General features: G+C 42.4%; 1 protein-coding gene across 2 annotated transcripts in view; it reads left to right on the top strand.

Moving 5' to 3' along the window:
* The window catches only part of ALG14 (ALG14 UDP-N-acetylglucosaminyltransferase subunit), a 93,979-nt gene that overhangs the window by 66,316 nt on the left and 3,116 nt on the right, over positions 1–24,547 (top strand). The window contains exon 4 of one of the 2 annotated variants that reach the window (XM_021668164.2): positions 22,459–22,604. The exons of the other annotated variant lie outside the window; for it this stretch is intronic. Within the exon in view, the coding sequence (XP_021523839.2) occupies positions 22,459–22,587 (129 nt within the window). The 3' untranslated portion in view covers positions 22,588–22,604. Of the gene's footprint in view, positions 1–22,458; positions 22,605–24,547 lie in introns of those variants that run through there. 2 annotated transcript variants of the gene reach the window in all.

Here is a 24,547-nt window from a genome sequence, read left to right on the forward strand (position 1 = left end):
TCAATATATGGGGTTTTTTTTCATTCTACAGATTAAATTTTTTCTGAAAATCCTGTTTTTCTAAATAGCATTATCATACTAAAGCTAACCTCATTAAAATTGTATTTCATCTAACAGAAATTTGAAAAAGTTTCGTCCTAAATTTATTTGAATAATTTAATTTCTGATACTTGTATTTGATGAGTTATGAAAGTCAGTAATAGAAACATAAGCTTATTCTCACTAGAGGTTTGTTTTATCCTATTGGCTTGGATTTTGTGATAAATGTTCACATAAAGTTTAGCCTTGGAATGATCTACCTGCAGCATGCACCACCCACGTTCATCAACGCTCCTGATTGTATGCCTCAAATTCTCTAGAAGTAGGAAGCACTACACATACCTGCTTACTGTAGGGAATCTAGCAGTTAGGGACTTGCATCTCCATGAGCCCTGGACTCATGGCACCATATGTTACCTTGTTCTGTCCCATGACTAACAGCTCCACCAGAATAACATGGAATGGGAAAGAAGCAATTCTCAGAAGAAAGGAATACTGAGAAAAACATAATAGATGTCTAGCATACCAGATCCTTTTACTAGTTAATTCCACTAATGTTTGTTAATTCCACTATTGTTCTAAGGGTGAGGGATATATCAGCTAACAAAACAGACAAATATGCCTGCTGTCATGTAGTTTACCTTGGAACTGGTCTGTTCAGCTGCAAAGGCATGTTGAAACTTGGACGGCTAGTAGGTATAACAGAAGGTGCTTAGACTTCCATGGCCAACCTGTCTCCCACTTCTTGAAGTCATTGCATTCAAGGAGGATAGCAAGCTAGTATTCATGTCAGAGTGGCTTCCTTATGCAGAGGTCTGCTATGGTTTTTATAAGTTCAAACCAGTGGATGGTATTGCTTTGGTTTATGGGGCCCCATCATCAAGAATGAGATAAACTGGTGCTGTTTTAGCCTGTATAGACAACACGTTGGCCAAAGCCAGTCAGGTTGCTGCAGGATTTTAGTCTCAGACCAAAATGGGAGGAAAAATCAGTAGCTTTAATGGAATTTTGCATTTTGGGGCTAAAGCCGAGGTTCACTAGACACATAGGAATGCAGAGGTTTTCCAGATACATACCAGATTCAAGCTGAAGGCAGAAATACTAATTCCATTTTACAGACCAATCCCCTTGAAAGGGTAGTGTTCCTGCCAGTCTTGGTTAGATGACTTGGGACATGGGCAGGGCACAGTCTGTTAAGAGAAAAATGTCTTCAGATGGGAAATGACCATAACATGCTGGTAGATGGATGCTATCAGCAGATAAAAATAATTGTTAGTATTTGTTAGCCAGACTGACATTTTTCCACTTAATCTTCACAACAAAAACAAACAAAGGGGCAAGAATCCTCTTTGAGATCAGAAGTCTACTTGCACGTATTAAAAATTCAAATAGAACTTGTTCAAACAAAAAAGGAAATTTTTGAATATTGGCAATATGGTGATTGATTAAGACAGACCATCCCCACACCCCTCCCCTGTCCTGATCTCACTGTCTGTGCAGAGGGATAACATTTTTGCCTTTTGAAAATATTAGGAAATACAGTTACATATTTCAGCTCTGGAAACCACATTCAGTTCTAGGCATCACACTTTTAAAGGGCCATTGACAAATTGCAGCATGTTCAGAGGAAAATGATCCAGATGGTGAGGGAATATGAAACCAAGTTATATGAGAAACAGTTGGAGGAAGTAGGGAGATTTAGCCTAAAGAAAAGAAGATTAACCAGAAAGCATTACAGAGACCACAGATTTCAGATTCCAGAAGAGACACCACAGAGGATAGGGATTCATCATTCTCTGCTCATTGGAGCCTCCTAGAACAAAGGCCTTTGTTGGGAAGATACAGGAAGAGCATGGAAAAGAAATGATAACAAATCAAAGCCATGCCAGAATGACTGGGCCTCACTGGAGGCAGGTTCTAAGGCAGGTACTGAGCCCCACATTTCTGGAGTTATTCTAACAGAGGATATCAGTCAGCACCTGCTCATTTCATACTTCCTCCATGAGTCTTCCCAGATCTCTCATGGCCAATAATCTCTCTTCCTGGGTCTTCCTTTTACTTTTTACCTCTCTGAAGTGCTTCCATGAATTCCTTTGTATTCAATTCAATTTATATATATCCATCTTTCACTAATCATTCCCAGACCTATTGCAATCCTTTTTATATCATGCCCTTTCCTATCCTGAAATGACAGTCATAGTTAGTGTAACCTACCTATATATGTAATTCCAAAAGTGCAATAAAATGCCCTAATTTTAATAAAAAGGAGAAATAAAAGGAAGGGAATTTGTAATCAAATTACATGTTTTGCAATGTAATGTAAATACATTTACATGTTATGTAAACACCCAGGCATGACCAACCAGGAGGCATAATCAAGTGCATAGATTCTGAATGTAGACTTACCATGAGCAGGACATTCAGACCGATCCAAGTGTACTGTATTGACTCAAAAACTGTGAGCAACTTGGCTGCCTATTATGTAATTTTTTTAAATACTGAACAGCTTTTGTAAAGTTCCAAACAAACCAAGTACAGTCTTCCCTCAGTTTCCATGGGGGTTCTATTTAGGACAATTCAGTATAAAACCTACAAAAAAATTTTTGCCTTTCTATGTAAAACAGAATTAGATTTTAGGCTCAGACAGCTCTAAACAGATTTTCACCCACATGGACGTCCAATGGGACATTTGAAAGCCAAGAGGGATGTAAGACAGAACTTTTGTGTATTAGACAGTCCCAAGTATTGCAGAATGTCTGTATCCCTGGAACCTGTCCAGTAAGTACAAATAGCACCCCTTAGTCACCATAACAAACAGAAATCCCCACTATAAGTTCCCCTTATCTATTGCACCATGAAGAACCGGACTAACTCTAGGAGGACAGGGTCCAGTTTTGTTCCTCTTTTGATTTTCTTTGGACATGATACAAGAGATACTCAATGTTTATTCAAGTAAAGAATGTGGTAGAGAAGATGCTTAACCACTTCTCAAGTATCTCAAACTCAGTTTTTCCAAATTGAACTAAGATATCATCTTTCTGATCCCTGTCCCCACTCCCAGTCTGTCTTACCACCTTAATTTTGAGGCTTAAATGATACAATAGTATACAAATCTAGAAACCATGGATTCTTCTCTCTCACTGCCTGTGACCAGTAGGTCACAGGCCATTTCATTTCCGACTTAAAAACATGTCCTGACTCTGGCCTCCTCCATTACCTTGCTTCCAGGCTCCCTACCTTCAAATACACACTGAACTCTGAACATTCCATCAATGTGTCAAGCCCTCTAAATTTTGGTGCATGCAGTTCCTTATTTCTAGAGTAACCGTTGCCTTTTTTGCCTGAAAGACTTGTCCTCATGCGTCAAGACCTGGCTTAAATGTCTTTTCCTCTGTGAGGTCTTCCAAGATCTGAATTACTCTGTGTGTCTCTCTCTGTTCATATACTTGTTGTGCATTGCTTAAGTTAAACGGTATTTGTTCACATCTCTGTGGTCACAGCTAGATGGAGAGTTCCTGCCAACATGGTGAAACCCCATCTCTACTAAAAATACAAACATTAGCCGGGCGAAATGGTGCACATCTGTAATCCCAGCTACTCAGGAGGCTGAAGCCAGAGAATCGCTTGAACCTGGGAGCGGAGGTTACAGTGAACCGAGATCATGCCAGTCTACTTTAGCCTTCAGCCTGGGCAACAGAGTGAGACTCTGTCTCAAAAAAAAAAGAAGAAGAAGAAAAAATTAATTACTCAGGGCCAGGCATGGTGGCTCTCACCTGTTATCCCAGCATTGTGGGAGGCCGAGGCAGGTGGATCACCTGAGATCAGGAGTTTGAGATCATCCTGGCCAACATGGCGAAACCCTATCTCTGCTAAAAATACAAAAATCAGCCAGGTGTGGTGGCAGGCACCTGTAATCCCAGCTACTGGAGAGGCTGAGGCATGAGAATTACTTGAAGCCAGGAGGTGGAGGTTGCATTGAGCTAAGATTGTGTCACTGCACTCCATCCTGGTGAACAAAGCGACACTCTGTCTCCAAAAAAAAAAAGTTAATTACCGAGGCTTTGGAGTCAGTGGCCAGAGTTTGAGTTCTACACAATTTAGTAGTCCTCTGGTCTTGGGCAAAGTCCTTAGTCTCTCAAAGTCCCAGGTTTCTTATCTGTAAAATGAGGATAATAGTGGCCACCTCATAAAGATATTGAGGATTGATTACAAGGCTTATAAGATGTTTAAAACAAAGCTTGAAATATTATCCATGATCACTGGCTTTGTACCTATCCAACACCCTATAGTAAGCATAAGAGAGAAGATACTTACTAGCTGATTTTGAATGAAAGGACTGCTGATAACAAATTCTGATGTTTTGTGTTTGAATCAAAAAATTGATGTTATATTTAGAGATTATAGCTAATTTTGTCATAAATAAATTTATCCATGGAAAGTATCCTTAAAAGAAAACAAAGTGGGGCCAGGTACAGTGGCTCACACTTGTAATCCCAGCACTTTGGGAGGCCAAGGTGGGCGGATCACGAGGTCAGGTGTTGGAGACCAGCCTGGCCAACACAGTGAAACCCAGTCACTACTAAAAATATAAAAATTAGCTGGGTGTGGTGGCGGGCATCTGTAATCCCAGCTACTTGGTGTAAGGTTTGTTCTCGCCGGGTTTAAAAAGGAAGAAACTGAGGCCAGCACAAGAAGATCCAATGAGAAGGGTTTTATTCAGGCTCCCGGATGAGGTTCTGTGGCTCGACAGGAGGGGCTGGAGAAGTCGGACGGACTCCTCTCAGGCACAGGGTTTTATAGGGAGTGAAATAGCTCAGTTGGTTGTGGGAGAGCAAGACTGTCACTGGGTAGAATTACAAGCCTTAAGCTAGGACTTGGCTTGCCTTTGGTTAGAATTACTCGGCTGCCATTGGCTAGAAAGGCTCGGCTGCTATTGGCCAGAAAGACTTGGCTGCTATTGGTTAGAAAGACTTGGCTGCTATTGGCTAGAAAGAGGCAAGGGTTGCGGCACCTTGTTTGCATACTGGGCTTTTTAAGGGAAGGTTGGGCTGTGCGGGCATGGGAGAAGGGAACATGCCTGAGCATGTCTGAGCTTGGCTGAGCTCGTCTGAGCTTGCCTGGGTGGGTGGGGAGGGGGAGGTGCGTCCGAGCTCCCGGCGAGGCAACCGGCCTTACACTTGGGAGGCTGAGGCAGGAGAATCACTTGAATCCAGGAGGTGGAGGTTGCAGTGAGCCGAGATCGTGCCCCTGCACTACAGCCTGGGCAACAGAGCTAGACTCCATCTCAAAAAGAAAAAGATGTGCTGTATTTTCCCCTCTAACTTTTTTGGTCCATTAAAAGGCATTCAGGCTCAGCATGGTGACTCATCCCTGTAATCCCAACACTTTGGGAGGCTGAGGCAGAAGAATTGTTTGAGGCCAAGAGTTCAAGACCATCCTGGGCAACACAGCAAGACCTTATCTCTACAAAATATTTTAAAATTTTAAAAAATTAGTCAGACATGATGACACACACTGTAGTCCCAGCTACTCAGGAGGCTGAGGCAGGAAGCTCACTTGACCCCAGGAAGTCAAGGCTGCAGTGAGCCATTATGGTGCCGCTGTACTCCAGCCTGGGAAAGCAAGACCCTGTCTCAAAAAAAAAAAAAAAAAAAAAAGAGGGGGCATTCATTCTAATACAATAATATAAAAACTCTTGAACTTTCAAAGTCCACAACCACTGTGGAAAATTATGTGCCCGCAGACCCCTGTGTTTTGGACTTTGACGTGTATCTTCTAAAACATGAAGTGTGAGGAATGTCACCCTTCTCTTATTTTATTTTTTTTTTTTTTGAGACGGAGTTTTGCTCTTGTTACCCAGGCTGGAGTGCAATGGCGCGATCTCGGCTCACTGCAACCTCCGCCTCCTGGGTTCAGGCAAAATTCTCCTGCCTCAGCCTCCTGAGTAGCTGGGATTACAGGCACGTGCCACCGTGCCCAGCTAATTTTTTGTATTTTTAGTAGAGACGGGGTTTCACCATGTTGACCAGGATGGTCTCGATCTCATGACCTCGTGATCCACCCGCCTCGGCCTCCCAAAGTGCTGGGATTACAGGCGTGAGCCACCGCGCCCGGCCCCACCCTTCTCTTATTAACTGGGATAGTGAAGGACAGTGAGCACCTCTGGTATTGTTTTGCTAAGCTCAGTAACTGTCCTGCGGTTCATTCGCTTTCAATTGAAAATAAACATGTTTATTCAGCCTGTGGACCGCTTGTTTCCTTGCTTTAAGAAGTCTTAAACTGTTTGCAATATAAAACTGAATCCTGAATTTTAAAACTTCCATAGTTAATACTCTGCTAAATGTTTAAAGCCTGACATTTAATCTCCGTGAACTGGAACGCTCTGATTTCACTGTTTTCAGCTAGTAAATGTCACTCTAAACATTGTTGCTTTCACTTACACTTAAGCGCTTTCATCTGCAGTGGGTGCAGTGTGTCAGAGAGTTCTTTGTGTGCCGCTTTAGTAAGGGGAAAAAGGACTAAGCTGGGCCTTGAAACAGAGTGAAAAACACTTGGTGGAAGGCAAAGATGACCCTGTTTTCATATGGTGTTTGTGAACACACAATCCTGAGTTATACCAGATACTCTTAAAAAGAAATTTATATTAGTTCGGTCAGAACAGAGTCCCGCTGAGCTCATCTGTGCTTGCCAGCCAAACAGTGGGAGTGGGGAAGGGGCAGTAGATACTATTGTTGCTTTAATTCATTTTTGCCTACAAGAGCAATCTTGTCATCTACTGGCTCCCCAAACTGTTTTCAAGTGGGATATTTTATTTCTGAGTTTCTGAAGGCTACTGGCACACACAGGCCAGCTCTCACTTTTCATCATTTTGACATGAAATGGAAAATCCGTTTGTGGCTATTTTCATAGCATGTGATTTACTCCTGTTCTTTTATCTGTCTCCCCTTTATATTTTTTGTTTGGGCGTATTTTCCTCTTCAACCTGTTACTGTCCTGGCATTTTTATGTTCTTCCCGCTTCCCCTGCCTTCTCCCCATCCCCAGCCAGCTCAGCCTCCTTCCCCTGGTCCTCAGTCCCTTGCCCTGCCCCTTTTGTGCTCATCCAACTTCTTGCAAGGCTGCCAGCCTCTCTCCTCCCGGATCTGTTCCCTGCTGCTGCTGCTGAGGCCACTTCTGCTACTTCTCCCTACCTTCCAGCTTTCCCCTCGTGTACCTACAGGGCTCAGTCGATACTGGCCCATGAGATAGCTGACAATAAGCAGACACTGCAGAACTCACCCCTCATCACTGTTATGCTAAAGGCACCGTATGCCTAAAAATGTTGCTGAAAAATAGATTGTCAGGTACTTTGTGCCTGTAACAACCAGTGTTTCCAGTTTCTTGGCAGCCATGTTGAAGCATGAATTGAAGCCTGGAAATAAAATATTGTATGAGAAGCACCAAAGTGGAAGTTTAGAAAATCATGGGCCTTTCTATCAGACATAGATTCAGGTCTGTACTCTATGGCTTATTAGCTATATGGCCTTGGACAAATTCATTCATTCATTTAATTGAATATCTATATTTATGCCTTGTATTTGGCTTTTAGGTAGCCAGTTAATAGCCCTCTGTCTTCTCCACTTATATTCATAACCAGCTGAGAAATAAGACATAGAAATGGCCCGGCGCGGTGGCTCACACCTGTAATACCAGCACTTGGGAGGCCAAAGTGGGCGGATCACCGGAGGTCAGGAGTTTGAGACCAGCCGGGCCAAAATGGTGAAACCCCATCTCTACTAAAAATACAAAATTAGCCAGACATGGTGGCGTACACCTGTGATCCCAGCTGCTTGGGAGGCTGAGGCACTAGAATTGCTTGAGCCCAGGAGGCGGAGGTTGCAGTGAGCCAAGATGGCATCACTGCACTCCAGCCTGAGCTACAGAGTGAAACTCTGTCTTTAAAAATTAAAATTAAAAAAAAAAAGAAGACATAGATTTCATATTATTAGCTTTATCAACAATAAAAGCCATGTTGGAAGATGCTGCTTATATATGCAGCAACCTTGGTTTTACTAATACTTCTCTCCTAAGTTAGACTGCAGGCTTACCTCTGTTTTTCTCTGTCCAGCACACCAGGCGGGGTGTAGAGAATGGTCACATGTTGACAACAGATAAGCTGAAAAGAATTTAAAAAGCGAAAAAGCCCTTGGGAGCTGGCTTAGTATCCTCAGTCTGTTCTCCTGAACTCACTAATCAGGCAAGCTGCTCTTTCTCCTCAGGGAAGGATACAGTGAGGAGGCTGAAAAGAAGAGACTCTACTCTTCCCACCTGGGACTTGGAAATTCCCTTCCCTCCAGGGAAACAGAAGGGTTGAGTACTACCCCCTAACTTTAAGCATTGTATTTAACCAGTAATTACCTGTAAGCAAAATAAATATTGCAAGCCTATTTCCTTACCTTAAATATGGATAATCATAGCTACCTCTTTTTGTGGCTGTGGAGACTAAAATGAGATTACAGATTCTTTGCAAAGACTGTGAGTGTGTGTTGACTGCCATTTTCTGATCAGGCTCAGCCTGAGGCAGATTGGTCAGTCAGTAGATATGATACGTCTTTGTTGCCCTCTCTTGTTCTCTTTCTGAACTTTCAATTTGGTCATTTTCTCCCTCTTCATTCCTGGATTTTTTTTTTTAACGTGGCATACTGGTTCTAAAGCTTTTGATTTCTAGTAAGCACAGGTTGAATTAACTCGCACTGGCCAAATCTTTGCTAATCCTGGTTTATGTATTACAGAACTCATTAATTTGAACAAAGAAAGCATTTGGAACAATTAAGTCTGCTTTAGAACTGCACAACTGATTATACCTAAATGATCACCAAATACGTGGCTACCAACAGGAAATATATTTCTTTTTGTTTTTTTAGGACAGGGTCTTGCTCTGTTACCCAGGCTGGAGTATAGTGCCGTGAACATAGCTCACTGCAGCCTCTACCTCTCAGGCCCAAGTGATTGATCCTCCTGCCTCAGCCTCCTGAGTGTAGCTGAGGCCACAGGTGAATGCCACCCAGCTGATTTTTTTTTATTTTTTGTAGAGACAGGGTCTCACCATGTTGCCCAGGCTGGTCTTGAACTCCTGGGCTCAAGTGATCTTCCCCACCTGGGCCTCCCAAAGTGCTGGGATTATAAGTGAGAGCCACTGTGCCGGGCCAGAAATATATTTCTTGATTCCTCACATTTATTGTTGTTTTAGTAACTGGAACAATGCTTATGCAGTTTCTCTATTACCAGAGAAAATCATTCAGGTGAGCCTTCAAACCACAATAATGAAGAATACCAGTATAAGTCATGAGTTTTAGGAAGGATCTTTTAACGCAGGATATTTGGACTTTACTTTTAAGGCAGGAAGAAGCCACTGAAGATAAATGATGACATGACTGAATTTGCATTTTCGGTAAAAGTCATGTAGCAGCACTATAAAGAGTGAAATGGAGCAGGAGGAGACGGGGTTGGGAATGTGGGTAGGAGGGTTGGGGGAACCAGGTGGGAGGAGAGATGACCTGCGCCAGGTAGGGATGGTGGAGATCAAGAGCAAGGCCCAGATTTGAACGGCTTTCTGAGTAAAATTAGCAGGATTTGGGTGAGAAAAGGAAAAGAGAGAAATGTATCATAGTAGGAGAGCTGTTTCCTAAAGTTAAAATAATAAGATTTTAAATGGCAGTGCTGCCAGAGGTCCTTTCCCAGCAGGATGAGAGAGTTTCCATGAGGAATCCAGCGTGGGAAAGACAGTTGGAGCCAAAGGAGAGATGGACTTGGCCAGGAAGAGGAGCTGGACCAGTCCCTCTGGAGGGGGCTGGAGAGGGAATCCCCTGGCAGGTTAAAACTGCAGGGAATGGGATAACACAGAGATGTGCCTTTCACTGACTGAGAGAGGGGAGGGAAAAGGAAGAGTGGAAAGAGGAGTAAGTTGGTGTGTTGGGGACATCTGGGGGCTTCATGCTTTCAAGAATGCCAGGATGTTATAGATACTCCTGCCTCAGTTATGTCTAACCACTCAGATAAGCACTTGAAGCCTCATTTCAGGTTTTCCAAAAAATAGGTCTAATGAAAGTATTTAATTGGATACTTAGCTAGAGGGTTTTTTTTTTTTTAACACTGTAAACTATGTCTTTTTTGGTGAGGGTGGGTGAATTTAAATTGGATTTTTCTTTTGCCTTAAATTTCCTGGATGGAGGGAATTTGGTCCTTGGGACAGGCTCTCTCTTTGTAGTCTGTTTTTTAAGGATGTTTCATAGTTGTTGGTTTTTTTTTTTGAGACGGAGTTTCGCTCTTGTTACCCAGGCTGGAGTGCAACAGCGCGATCTCGGCTCACCGCAACCTCCGCCTCCTGGGTTTAGGCAATTCTCCTCCCTCAGCCTCCTGAGTAGCTGGGATTACAGGCACGCACCACCGTACGCAGCTAATTTTTTGTATTTTTAGTAGAGACAGGGTTTCACCATGTTGACCAGGATGATCTCAATCTCTTGACCTCATGATACACCTGCCTCGGCCTCCCAAAGTGCCGGCGTGAGCCACCGCGCCCGGCCCTATTTCATAGTTTTTAAAGGCTCTCAGGACAGGAGGATAGAGTCTTTAACTAATGACATGTTTCAAAGGTTTTTGTTCATATTTGTACAGGTATTGTATAAAACCAATGTTTGTTCTGAGATATTTTGTGATGTTAAGCTGGCCAGCACGCTAGACACCTAACAGTGTATGAATAATTTCTGCCAGAGTCCCATGAGATTTTCTGTGTGTGCATGTTTTGTGCAAAGCATGTGACAGGGGCTAAATACTATACCATTTCTTGATTGTAAGCTCTCTGATGGCTTACTCATCTTCCCAAGCCCCACTGCCAGATAAAATGCCAGTACCACTGTAATACCTATACATACTTAATCTTCACAGTAACCCTATGAGTTAGTCACCTGCTATATCTATCCTCATTTTGTGACTAAGAAAACTGAGGCATTAGAAAGAAAATTGGCTTTCCCAAAGTCTGAAGGCCAAGTGGCAGACAGGATTCAAACCCAGATAGCCTAAGACTACAGCAGCTATACTTCATTGTTACACTGTGCTGCCCTTCTGCTCAGTTTGTAACTATTTAATTCATAAATATATTTTCTAACAAAGTCATATAGATGAAACAACACAGAGTGATAGGCTGGTGGTAGTTAATAGAATTTTAATGTGGATTTTAACACACTGCTCATCATTAACATCACGTTTAAAGTTAGTGTCCTTCCATCCAGTTTTCTTTCATACCTTCCCATTGCCAACACTTCCCCCAACCAAAGGGAGCCTGGTTTTGTTTTCACACCCAGCTCTCTGTTTCAAAGACTTACTCCATGGTGGGCCGGCAGGGAAGGCTGAATGGGGTTAGACAGCCAGTGGAGGTGGGAGTCATGAACAACAATGGGCAACTGGCATAGAAGGCTGTGTGGCACTTACTCTCCCTGGAAACGCTCCTTCAGACTCAAGAAGTGTGGTTTAATCCTGGTTAAGATAATTCCATTTTATACTGTACAATGGACGGTCTACATTCTCCAACAGAATTTCGTTTTAAATCTTACCCTGAGAAGCCCTACCAGCAAATAACTTGGTGTACATTATTTTCCCTGTTAGCTGAACTGCACAAAATAGGGGTTTATTCTGCCACCACCCCCTTTTTCCCCTTAAAAGGCTCCTCAAAGAGAAGCTGAGAACCTGCTGCCCCAACAGAAGAGGACTGGACTGTAGCCCAGCCGTGCCCTCAGTGGGATTTGGGGGAGGAGAGAAGACTATAATTCAGTCAAAAGAGCCACTGTCGACCTTGAAAGAACATCAGCCATACAGATGCCACAAAGATTCGCCTCCCCACTTCAGCTCCAGGACACATCTTTTGGTATTTATTGTGAAGCAGCCCAGGACAGAGAAATGAAAAATAATAAAAGCAGCAAATATAAGACATGCTATGATCTAAATGCTTTGCAGATCTTACTTCACTTAATCCTCGCTATAACCCCATAGGGGAAGCACTACTTTAATCTACATTTTACGGATGAGGAAACTGAAGTACAGAGAGGTGAAATGACTCACCCAGAGTCACGCAGGTAGGGAGTGGTAGAGCCAGGATGCAATCCCAGGCATTTGGGCTCCAGAGCCCATGCTTTCACAGCTATCCCTTCCCTGGACTGTCAATGCTTCAGATACTCCATCTTGTTTGCAATTAGGCAGAAACTGTTTCAATAAACAGGGGGCTTCATATTTGAATTAGAAAACTCAGAGGTTTAATGTTCTCACCATAGTGGTTGAGAGTCTCTTCTTTAACAAGATTTGGCTTTTAGTCAGGCAAGATGTTTCCCAGATCAACTACTGGGTTAAAAGTTGCTGCTCCTGCCCTTAAGACTACTCTGGGAGAGGATTCACTCTGGTGCTGCTGACAGACTGAGCCCCCACCAGTAAGGCCCTGCTTATTCCACCCTCACCTCCCCAAAGACCCAGGTTGTAATGCCAAGCGCCTGCAGCAAACCATTCCTCACATGCTCTTTTAGTGCGGATGGAATGGGACACCTTGGTAGGCAAGATGACTTTAAGTGACAGGGGATATAGTGCCTTGCCACCTGCCACCTCCTGTTGTCTTTCTGCCCTTCCACTTTTGGGTGTCTTCCTTATATCCTGTTCATTTTCTCTGGATGCTCTCAACTACCATTTTTTAAAGTATTAACAGCCAGGCACAGTGGCTCACACCTATAATCCCAGCACTTTGGGAGGCCGAGGCAGGTGGATCACCTGAGGTCAGGAGTTCAAGACCAGCCTGGCCAACACAGCAAAACCTTGTCTCTACTAAAAATAGAAAAATTAGCTGGGTGTGGTAGTAGGCACCTGTAAGCCCAGCTACTTGGGAGGCTGAGGCAGAATAATTGCTTGAACCTGGGAAGTGGAGGTTGCAGTGAGCCAAGATCATGCCATTGCACTCCAGCCTGGGCAACAAGAGTGAAACTCCATCTCAAAAAAAATAAAAATAAAAATAAAGTGTTAACAGATAATTAGAGAACTAACTTCTAGTCCTTTGGAATGCACTCCTCCCAGGGATACTTGCCTTCTAAGAGATGACTCCGAAGGCTTAACCAACCCACGGTGGGCATTCTGGCTGAGTTCTCCACTCTCTGGCAGTTCTCTCTTGGAAACCTAGGCTCACTGAAAAGCCCCTCCCAGATAGGTTCAGCAGGGCTGCTTGCCCCTAAAGTTACCACTTGAGGGGAGGATGAGAGAGAACAGCCTTCGATCAACACCAGTGCCCACATCTCCTTCCCACTCTTTTCCTCTTTAACACTTTGCCAGGTTGAACAAAGGTAGGGGTACCATGCCTGAGCATAACCAGCCCTGTTCCTATAGTGTAGAGCAGAGGTCCCAATCTCTAGTGTGCACAAGAATCACCTGGGAGCTTGTTTAAAATATATATTCCTGGGCCCTATTCCCAGAGATTCTGATTTAGAATCAGATTCTGGTTTAGATTCTGTTTCTATTTAGAGTCAGAACCCCTAGGAATAGGGATTCTGTATTTCTGTTAAGTACCCCTGGATGAATGTGATGTGAAAGGCTGAGAAACACTAGCACAGAGTCACTCCTCTACTTGGTTTCAGTGGGATCCTCTCTGAATAGAACTGGGATAAACTTACTGCTTTCCTAAAATCCTGCCAATGCTCTTGTCTTTTGAATGTGCAGTAGGAAAGAGTCATTAGCTCAGCCAAGCAGTATTAACATAACAGCTGAACTTGAAGTCGGTCTTTAAAACCCTCTAAAAAAAACCTGCTGATTTCAACAAAGCAGTGTCATTCTGCTTCTGTAATTTACTGATAGGTGAGGTGCATCACTGCTAGGATTTTGGGAAATGTGTGATGGACAATTAAAGGAAAACAACTTTTGAAAGCCTGAATGCGCTGAGAGAAAGCACATTTTCACTGGAGGACCTTGACTGCTAATTCAATATGTGGAATCCAAACTTGGCTCCAAAATATTTTATTTTTTTTTGAGACGGAGTCTCATTCTGTCACCCAGACTGGAGTGCAGAGGTGTGATCTTGGCTCACTGCAACCTCCATCCCCTGGGTTCAAGCAATTCTCCTGCCCCAGCCTCTTAAGTAGCTGGGATTACAGACACACACCACCAAGCCCGGCTAATTTTTGTATTTTTAGTAGAGACGGGGTTTTACCATGTTGGCCAGCCTGGTCTCGAACTCCTGACCTCAAGCAATCTGTCTCGGCCTCCCAAAGTGCTGGGATTACAGGCATGAGCCACTGCACCTAGCCTAAAATACTTCGTTCTTTAAGTACACCAAGAGTACAGCTACTTTAGCCATCTCAACTTGTAAAATTCTACCTCCTTGCCTCTGTTTCATTATCTTTGAATATATGCATGTATGTGCCTCTTTCTGTGTATCTGTATCTCTCTCTCTCACACATATAAACACACACATGCAGAATCTCATACAGAAGTGTTCTCACATATTCTTTGACTCAGAATTAATGCATCAGATCATCTTATATAAAAATTCTTAAGCTTATTTTGTGTACTGCAAAAATAGTGTGTACATAAAATAAGGAACACTGTTGACCAGTTTTCAGTTCAGCAAAACAGAAATTTAATACATAGGTACGTGTACAAAAATTGAGGAAGGGTCACAGGAAAAATATCACTTACCTACTTAGGAGAGTGCCTTGACTGAAGTCAGGAGTTATATAATCATTTTGAATTCAAGCCAGTTCTTCCCGTTTAGGACGGATACTCCCTTTTCTTGTGAAAACGTTAACCATTTCACTGTTTTCTCTGCTGAAAACCTTTCCTAATCCATCTTACCATAAATAGCATGTTATAGTCTGCTACTAATATCTCTATTAAAGCTATATAAAATTTTAATCACAATTGCCAGAATTTGACCTTTAATTAAATTCCCTGTAACATAACCTTTCTTAGAGCCCTTTTGCCTTAAGCCCACTTCTAACTAAAGCTGGACCTAGTGGGCAGGTCTCAGCCAGGCCATTATGGTAGATAGGAGAACCCTGGCCTAATCTCGAAAAACACTGGGTTTGAGTCTCAGCTATGTCACTAGCTAACTGTAATCTCACATAGGCCACTTAATTTCTCTGTACCATAGTTTCCTTGTCTAAAAAAGGAGGATAGAGCATCTACCTCTCAGAGCTAAGGTTTAAATAAGGTAATTATGCAAAATGCCAGAAGTAGACTCTATGCCTAGCAAGTGGTAGTTTCCCAGTAAATGTCAATGTATTTCCCTTACTCTTCAAGCTGAAGGGAAGGGATTGGCCTAAATTATTCCCCGAGGCTTCATCTTGCTCTAGCTGTCTGTGCTTTTGAGAAGCCACTTACTTCAGGGTGTGGACAAAACAAAAGGAAAAAAATACTGGGTTAGTAGGGTTTAAAGACCTCTGTGAAAACATTTCAGAGAGATGAAAATACAATGAAAACAAAAAAAAAGATCAAGAAGCCAGGAAATCATTACCTTGGTCCAGAGAACAGGAAAACTAAAAGCTTCAGTTTCCTCAGCTGAAGTAGGAGCAGCCAGGAAGGTTGGGAAAACAATGTTTGGTTAGCCTGATAACGATCTTTAGTGATGATGCTAGGCCGGCATGGCCTGACCATTCCAACCAAAAAAATGTTGAGGTCTTTATTTATGTATTTGTTTTTCGTGAAGGAACATCAGGGCAAGAAAATGAAATACCAACGCGGTGTGGCACTGACAACCTCTTAGCTCTTCTGCCTTCTCTGCAGTTACAGTTGGGGAAGCCGCCATCAGTGTGTATGGAGCGTGCAGACCGTGCAGCACCTTGCATCTGTAGGCTGCTACTCACACGCACTGAAACCAAAGCTGGCCATCCCTAAGTTGTGGAAGGGATACTGTAGCCTGACATCTGGATGGCTGCAGTATTTATAGCTCAGCCCAAACCCCAAAAATCAGGATGGTCACAAGTAGCTGGGAAGTCTAGTTTCCCATACAAGGGCAAAACTGACAGCTCTTGTCTTGAAATGGACAAGCTTAGGCTTATTCATCATGTCATCAGACTTGTTCACTATGTTATGGCTACAGACCTTCAAGGGCATTTGGCCACCGGCTGAGAAGTATACTACAAGGTCACTGCGGATCCCGAGTAGGGGAAGCTTAGGAATCCTTGAGTCATCCACCGTTGGTGGAAATCCAGAAAATACTGCCCTTGGTGATCAGGCGTCTATCTTTATATATGTAAAAATATAAATATAAATATATTTATATATTATATAAATATATAAAGATATGAAGAGAGAAATATCTATAAATATCTTTATATATTTATATATAATCTTTAAATATAAATATATAAAGATATTTATATATAATATAGATATATATTATATATATATCTATGTATATAATATATATAGATATAGATATATATCTATAATATATTCATATATAAAGATAGAAGGAGCCTGATTTTATATATATATGTATGAAGATGGAAGGAGCCTGATTACCAAGAGCAGCACATTCTGTGACCCTTCCTCAGTTTTTGGCCCTCCCAGTCTACTCCAAGTGATCTATATAACTAGAAGACAGACCCAGTGGGTGACTGGGTTACTGTTATCGGGTATCCCCTGAAGGTTAGGCTAAGTCCTGCCAGGTCAATGCTATGCCTGTGACAGAGTAACAGGCCTTGAAGATAAGGTTAGCACAGCCCACATAGTCTCTCTTTGCGTTTCACAAGGCTCTGGCCTTTGTTCCACACAGTACTCTTAAAGTTTGAAAAATGCCACGAGTATACTCTTAGATGGATAATCATAGCTAGCATTTATTGACATATTACCACTGTGTTAATTGCTTTACGTATTATTATTTTTTTTTTTTTTTTGAGACGGAGTTTCGCTCTTGATACCCAGGCTGGAGTGCAATGGCGCGATCTCGGCTCACCGCAACCTCCGCCTCCTGGGTTCAGGCAATTCTCCTGCCTCAGCCTCCTGAGTAGCTGGGATTACAGGCACGCGCCACCGTGCCCAGCTAATTTTTTGTATTAGTAGAGACGGGGTTTCACTATGTTGACCAGGACGGTCTCGATCTCTTGACCTCGTGATCCACCCGCCTCGGCCTCCCAAAGTGCTGGGATTACAGGCTTGAGCCACCGCGCCCGGCCGCTTTACGTATTATTTAGTCTCCCCAGCAGGTACCGTTTCCCCTGTGTTCCATTTGCTTCTGGTTTGGTTAGCATTCCCCATCCCTAACATTCTCCACTTTACCACTACCAGTTCCCAAGAAGATAATATGTTAGAACCGATTATCCACCTCCCACTAAGAACTGACAGGGCCGATTCAGTCTTGCCCTGCGTCTTTGTTTGGGTTGAGATAGTTTCACCCCAGCATAGCATTTCTATTTAGCTATAATCTGCCTCAAACTCCCACTCCTCTTCAACCCCCAAACCCTTCCATTGGCCCTCAGTAACTTAGAGTCAGTCCACAACATCTTCGTTCATCATCCTCTTTACTGCCTCTTGCTCTAATCAGTACCTGATTCTACCTAGAATACCCTACCACTTCTTCAGACACTTGCTTATGAGTAAGTCACCTCCTCAGGAAAGTCTTTGTCTTCTATAACACCCCATTCCCTTATCCTGCTCTTCAGTCAATGACAGACATACAGTAATGGTCCCATAAGACTATAATGGAGCTGAAAAATTCTGATTAGGTAATCGTAGTTGACATCATAGTTGTCCTAATGTAGCACTGGGTAACAAACCTACTGCACTGCCAGTCATGTAAAAGTATAGCACATATAATTATCTACAGTGCATAATACTTGATAATAAACAACTATGTTACTGGTTTATATATTTATTATACATTTTATCATTATTTTAGAGTGTACTCTACTTATTAAAAAAAAAAATGATTAACTGTAAAATAGCTTCAGGCAGGTCCTTCAGGAAGTATTCCAGAAGAAGGCATTGTTATCCTAGAGAGGACAGCTCCATGCATGTCACTGCCCCTGAAAACCTTCCAGTGGGACAAGATGCGGAGGCAGCAGACAATGATATTGACGATCCTGATGCTGGGTAGGCCTAGGCTAATGTGTGTGTTTGTGTCTCAGTTTTTAACAAAAAGGCTTAAAAGTTAAAAAAAAATAGAAAAGGGATATAAAAAGATCTTTTTGTTCAACTGTACAATGTGTGTTTTAAACTAAATATTACTACAAAAGTCAAAAGTTTTTCAAACATTAAAAGTTTATAGAGTAAAAAAGTTACAGTTAGCTGAAGTTAATTTATTATTGAAGAAAGAACAAAACATTTTTAATAAACTTAGTGTAGCCTAAGTGTACAGTGTTTGTAAATTCTACAATAGTGTACAGGAATGTCCTAGGCCTTCACATTCACTCACCACTCACTCACTCAAGAGCAACTTCCGTTCCTACAAGCTCCATGCATGGTAAGTCCTCTATACAGGTGTACCATTTTCTGTCTTTTATATAGTATTTTTACTGTACTTTCTCTATGTTCAGGTGTGTATAGATATACAAATATTTAACCATGTGTTACAGCTGCTTACAGTATTCAGTATAGTAGCATGCTGTGTAGATTTGTGGCCTAACGGAAGTAGTAGGCTATACGATATAGCATAGGTGTACCATCCAGATTTTTTTTTCCTCATGGGTCACTGAGGCTTTTTATTTTGAGCACAAAACCACCTGGGGATCTTGCCTGTGGCCACCCCGGAGGTGACACTGGAGGCTCACACGGCTCCAGACACTTGGTGGAAAGTGAGGCGAGAAAAGCAATGATTTGGGCCAGTTCCACGACTGCAAAGCTAGAGCTGCCCAGAGGGCTCCAGGGAGCTTGGCTGCTGTAGACGTTCTAAGGAAGCAGCGTGAACTCCGCAGCAATGGGCGAGGGGAGCTACTAGCAGGGGCCCCTGCAAGTGTTGGCCGGGGGCCTCGAGCTGCCTGAGCTGACACGAGGGGAGGAGTCTCATTAGCCAACAGGTGACCGGAGGGCTGGTCTGCCCACCGCTTACTTGGCCAGGGGGTTTCTGAAGTTCCTGCCGGCAAACTTAGCCTTGCTGCCCAGCTCCTCTTCATTTCTGAGGAGCTGGTTGTACTTGGCCAGAGCGGTGAAAAAACCCTCAGACGACGACAGAGAAGAATCTGAGAGTAATCAAGGGAGTAAGGAAGAAAATGCAGCTGGAGCCAGGTGGTGTATAACACACACAGGTCACAGTCAGGGAACAGGAAGGCCGGGGTGAAGCCTGGGAAAGGCAGTGCTGAACGTCAGCGACCGGCAGAGGTGGGCAGCAGGAAGGGAAAAGGACGTGCAGCAGTTGGGGATGACGTATTTGCTTGGCTCACATGATGGTACATTGTACTTCTTTTTTATGTCATATAATCATCTGAGGAGTAACAGTTAAACAGAAACAGCTAAACATCAAGACCAACATTAATCACCAAATAAATTCTAAACCCTCAAATCACTGACTATTTATGAACCTCAAAGTCTCTCTATTTTTTTTTTTTTTTTGAGATGGAGTCTTGTTCTGTCGCCAGGCTGGAGTGCAATGGTGTGATCCCAGCTCACTGCAACCTCCGCCTCCCTGGTTCAAGCGATTCCCCTGCCTCCGCCTCCTGTCTTAGATAAGCCCTTTTGCTTATCTTTGCCATACTCTGGAGCACTCTCCCAGCCTCTTTTTCTGTGCAGTCCTCATCCATGTTTTGCCCTGTCTGATTCGTATGCCCATGCTCCAGTGCTTTTAGCCCTGCCTGAGGAAATCCTGTGACTGTTCCGATGTGATCTGGGCCCTCTGTCTCTGCTTTGCTGCTCTGAAATCTTTGTTTCTCCCATCTAGTTAGCGTTCTTGATTGCAAGCTGTGGAAATCTACTCTGGCTGATTGAAACAGAAAAAGGATTTATTGAAGGCTATCGAGAACTCGGAATTACCAGGAATGTTAATTAAGCAGGCTTAGAAAATATAGAGGGACAAAGTGGGAGCTGAGCAGCTAGAACCCTGACTGGAATTCCATGGACACAGAGCTGGTTTCAGGAGACACTGCTGCTACTGTTGCTGGACAGTGGACACCGCACCTGGCACCACCGACTCCGGATGCTGGGCCCCGGCCAGCAGCACCTTTGCTACCAGGACAGAGTCTCCTCTAGCCTTGCTCCTCTGTACCACGAGCTCCTGGTCAGATCTAAGCAGAAGCAGCTGGCCAAGTCACTGGCCCATCTGTTAGCTGCAAGGAGGCCTAGAAAGGAGTGTCTCACTTCTGCTGTGAGAAGGCACCCTGCCTGTAACTGCAGCTCGTACACTGGGAAATCGCTTAAACAAATTCTAGACAGCAACAAAACAAAGAAAAAAAAGACCACGTGGTCCATTCCTGATCCATAATGATTGTTCTGTCAAACTTCCCACAACTTCCTTAAATCCTCAAAGCTACTTCTTCTAACCTCTCACTCAGCAAGAACTCTGGAATGTAGTTTAATGCAAAACTAAAACTTTAGGGATCACAGATGTATACACAAAGATGTTCATAATAGTATGATTTAGAATAACAAAAACGGAGTCAGCCTAAATAACCATTTACATTAAGAAGCATTTCCATTAACAAGAGAATAGTTAAATTAGTTATGAGAATCTATAGGATTAAATATATACAGTCATTAAAAACCACAGGGTTTTTAAAAATATTTTTAAAACAAACAAATATAACTACAAATAACTTTACTAATGTTATGTATAAGCTCTCACAATTACAAATGTGCATATATGAACATATTTTATATACAAAGACAGAAGTTAGAAGAGAATGCACCAAGATGTTAAGATTGGTGAGATTAAAAGGATTGTGTTCTTTCTGTGCTTCTCTGTATTTTTCACACTGAGCTAAAAAGTTAATATCTAAAAGAGGGCAAACTTTCCATGTCACTATTTTTATCTTTTATCATATTCTCAGAAAGCACAACTTTTCCCAAACCAATCTCATGAACCAAATACTTTAAATACTTACTCTTTTCTCCTGGTCTTGGAAGTATTCACCGTTTTCTATGTGATTATTTCCTCCTTCACTATCAGTTTGCTCTCACTGATCTTTACGTTCACATGTAGATTGTTCATTCCATTCTGTAAACCCTTTCCCCAGCCCTCTTGGCTTGTCCAGCTGACACCTGCTCTCCCGTCTCCCACAGCGTGCTTACTCTTCCCCTGCCCTGTATTTTGGTCCAATAACCATCTCTGAGGTTTCTATTACTCTTCTCTTGAACAATTCTGAAGATCTTTTCTCTGCTTCTATCTTTGTAGCTCTACTACCTGCAAGAAATGGTACTGATCATTTCATTATCTTTGACACACTTCTGGGGATAGCAAGGGATCTTCTTCTAACCTCTTGTGGTTTTCCCCTTATTTGTCTAACCATTCTTAAAGCATCTTTCCTGACTTTGCTTCCTGTTCAGCTTTACAACCAAGCTTCTTCTCTTTCTTTGTCTACTGGCTATTCCCACGTGTCAATGTTTTCTCTCTTCCTCATCTTCCATTTACCTGTCTGCATGGTGGAGCCATGTTCCCATAGTTCATGACCTCTCTCCAGCCTTCACCTCCATCAGCAAGAGGCTGTCAGAAAGTCTGGGTTTGGGCCAGTGCCTTAGAGTTGGACTCTGCTTCTCTGTCCAGTCTCTTAAAATTGAAGCCTTAATTGGACTCTTCATCTGCCTTTCAGTCTCACCTTTACATGCTCTTTCTCGGGTCACCCTCAACTCCATGATCTCTGACCTACTAACCAACCCAGAATGCCGAAGTTCTTAGCTCATATTTGGCAGAGGTGGGCGGGGGTGTTCTACTGGGTCAGGAGTCATATTCAGACTACTCAAGTTAAATATGTCTTTTCTATTTATTTATTTATTTATTTATTTATTTATTTTTCTTATCTTTGAGTTTCCTGAAAATACATCTTTTCATACGTGCAGAATGTTATGTTTCAGCCAATGGGACTTGACCTCTGGTAACCCAAATCTACAGAACAACAACCCTGTTGAAACTGTTCTTGATCCTTGATCTGGCTCATCTGTGCTCATGACCTTGTATTTATATTGGTGAGGTCCTCTTTCCATTTTCTAGAACCATATAACATATTATTTTTAGTATATCTCTTAGACTTCCTGCTCTTAGAGAAGTTTATTTATTGGTTTGTTCATCATCCAGCAGACACATATTGAACCCCTACTGGTTTATGCTGTAGATAGTCAGAGGACAGTCAGGGAGTTGGACAAAACAAAGGGCTGTGTCAGTTAGTATGCTTCTTATTGCCAGTAACAGAAATCCTGATTCCAATGACTTAAGCAGAAATAGAATCTATTCCCTCACCTACCTGGCAAGTCTAGGGACAGATCTGCTTTCCTTCAGGCACAGCTGGATTCATGGATCGTAATGCTGCTTTTGGGACCTAGCCTGTCTTCATCTCTCGGCTCCACTCTGCTTTGTGATGGCTTCATTCTCAAGCCCTTTACATGGTGGCAAAATGGATGTCAATAGCACGAAGGCCACATCCTCCTCAGTTCCCGAACGGTAAACAGTACGCTGCTTTCTCAGCAGTCCCACCAAGTGTTCTGCTAAGTCTTGTGGTTTCTGACGACTGTGTGCTCTTCCCCAAACCAATGACTGTCACCAGGCGAATTCGATGCTCTGATTGGTCAGACTGGAGTCATACATCTCCTTATAGCTGGGTGTGGAGTCAGCTCTACACAAACACTTAAATTGAGAGCAAGGGATACAGTGGTTCGTTCCCCTGAAGAAAAGGTGATAGATGTGGGATGGTTTAAAAAAAAAAAAAAGCTGTGAGGCAACCACATAAGTGTATGGTTAGAACTACAGATAGTCAGGTTTGGCACAGGGAACGTTTGACTCACTATAGGGTAAGCAAAGACCCACTCCTGTATTCCCTTGCTTCTTCCGTTCCTTTTTTCTTCCTTTCAGCAAAATTTAGTGAATGACTACTTTGTTCTAGGTGCAGAGAATACACTGTCCTAGAAGTGGACTCTGTCCATAAGAAGCTTACAGAGTAGTGAGGAAGAGAGATGGCCAGGGTGATGGTCTCACATTGATTGAGAATTTATATTTTGAGAAATAGAAGTATGAAGAGCATTTCTGTGTTTTTTAAAATTAAAAAGACAGCTCCAATCATGATATCATTTAACATCTTTACTTGGACTGTCTCAGTGAACTCTGCTTTGTTCGATGCTTGGACTAAGTCTCTCTGGTATGCTTCTTTGAATAATGAAGACTCCATAATCCACTTTTGTTTTTCTGCCTAGGCTGCTGCAAAAAGCAGTAAAACCTTTGTGTAATTGAAAGTACTTTCCTTTGAGATTAGTTTGCTTTTTTTTTTTTTTTTTTTTAGTCCTTGATTTATGGGTTTGTGGTTTTATTATACCAGGGACTTTTGTAGTAAGGTTCTTCAAAATATACGGATACAACAGAGATAAACAAAATACCTTTAATTTACACTTTTACCTTAAAGGTCTCTACTTCTGACCTGCGGCAGGTTGTTAATGCATCTCCCACCAATGCCAATCATTTCCTTCCCATATACAGACATCTCTATCTGTGTATACATAGTTTATATATTGAGAGTTGATTCAATGTTGAAATGAACACGTGGATTTGTACATTTTTTTAAGAAGCAACAAATATGAAATTATTTCTGTGACATTCAAGATTCAGCAATCCTTACATTATTTTTTAGCTGTAGTTTTTATTTTGTTCTGTACTACTGAAACAAAGATTAAGAAAAGCAACACAAATAATCTGAGGATTAGGGAGTACGTTCATATGGTGGTTGTCAACTGGAGACATTTGGCAGCGACTGGAGTCATTCTTGGTTCTCTTGATTACTGGATTCTTGTGGGTAGAGGCCAGGGATGCTGCAAAGCATGCTAAGATGCACAAGACAGGCTCCCATAACTAAAAAGTATCCAGTCCAAAATATTAATAGCACCTGGCAATAATAGGATTTTTGGAATTCTAAACATTGAAAAGATTCAGAGCAAGTTTGTATTTTAGGTTTAAATCAAAGATAGAGGAAAGTTATAGAACCCTGGAGCTGAAAGGAAAAGTCATTTAGTCCAGTCTACCCATTTTCTAGATAAGGTAATTGAGTCACATAGGAAAAAAGTTACCTGAAGCAACCTAACTCCTTCACCTCCTAAACATGGGATCAAGCAACTTGTCTAACTTCTGTGCGCCTCCCTTTTCTCATCTGCAGAAAGGGATGAGACAACTTGCTTGTACTCACTTTGGCAGCACATATACTAAAATTGGAAGGATACAGAGTTATCAAAAAAAAAAAAAAGAACTTACTTCAAATGATTGCTGTGAAGATTAATTAAAATGTAATATGGCTGGGCGCAGTGACTCAAGCCTGTAATCCCAGCACTTTGGGAGGCCAAGGCAGGTGGATCACAAGGTCAGGAGTTCAAGACCAGCCTGGCCAACA

This window comes from Aotus nancymaae, unplaced genomic scaffold (assembly GCF_030222135.1).
Source record: "Aotus nancymaae isolate 86718 unplaced genomic scaffold, 86718_ANA_hifiasm-v0.15.2.pri h1tg000103l, whole genome shotgun sequence".
NCBI lineage: Eukaryota > Metazoa > Chordata > Mammalia > Primates > Aotidae > Aotus > Aotus nancymaae.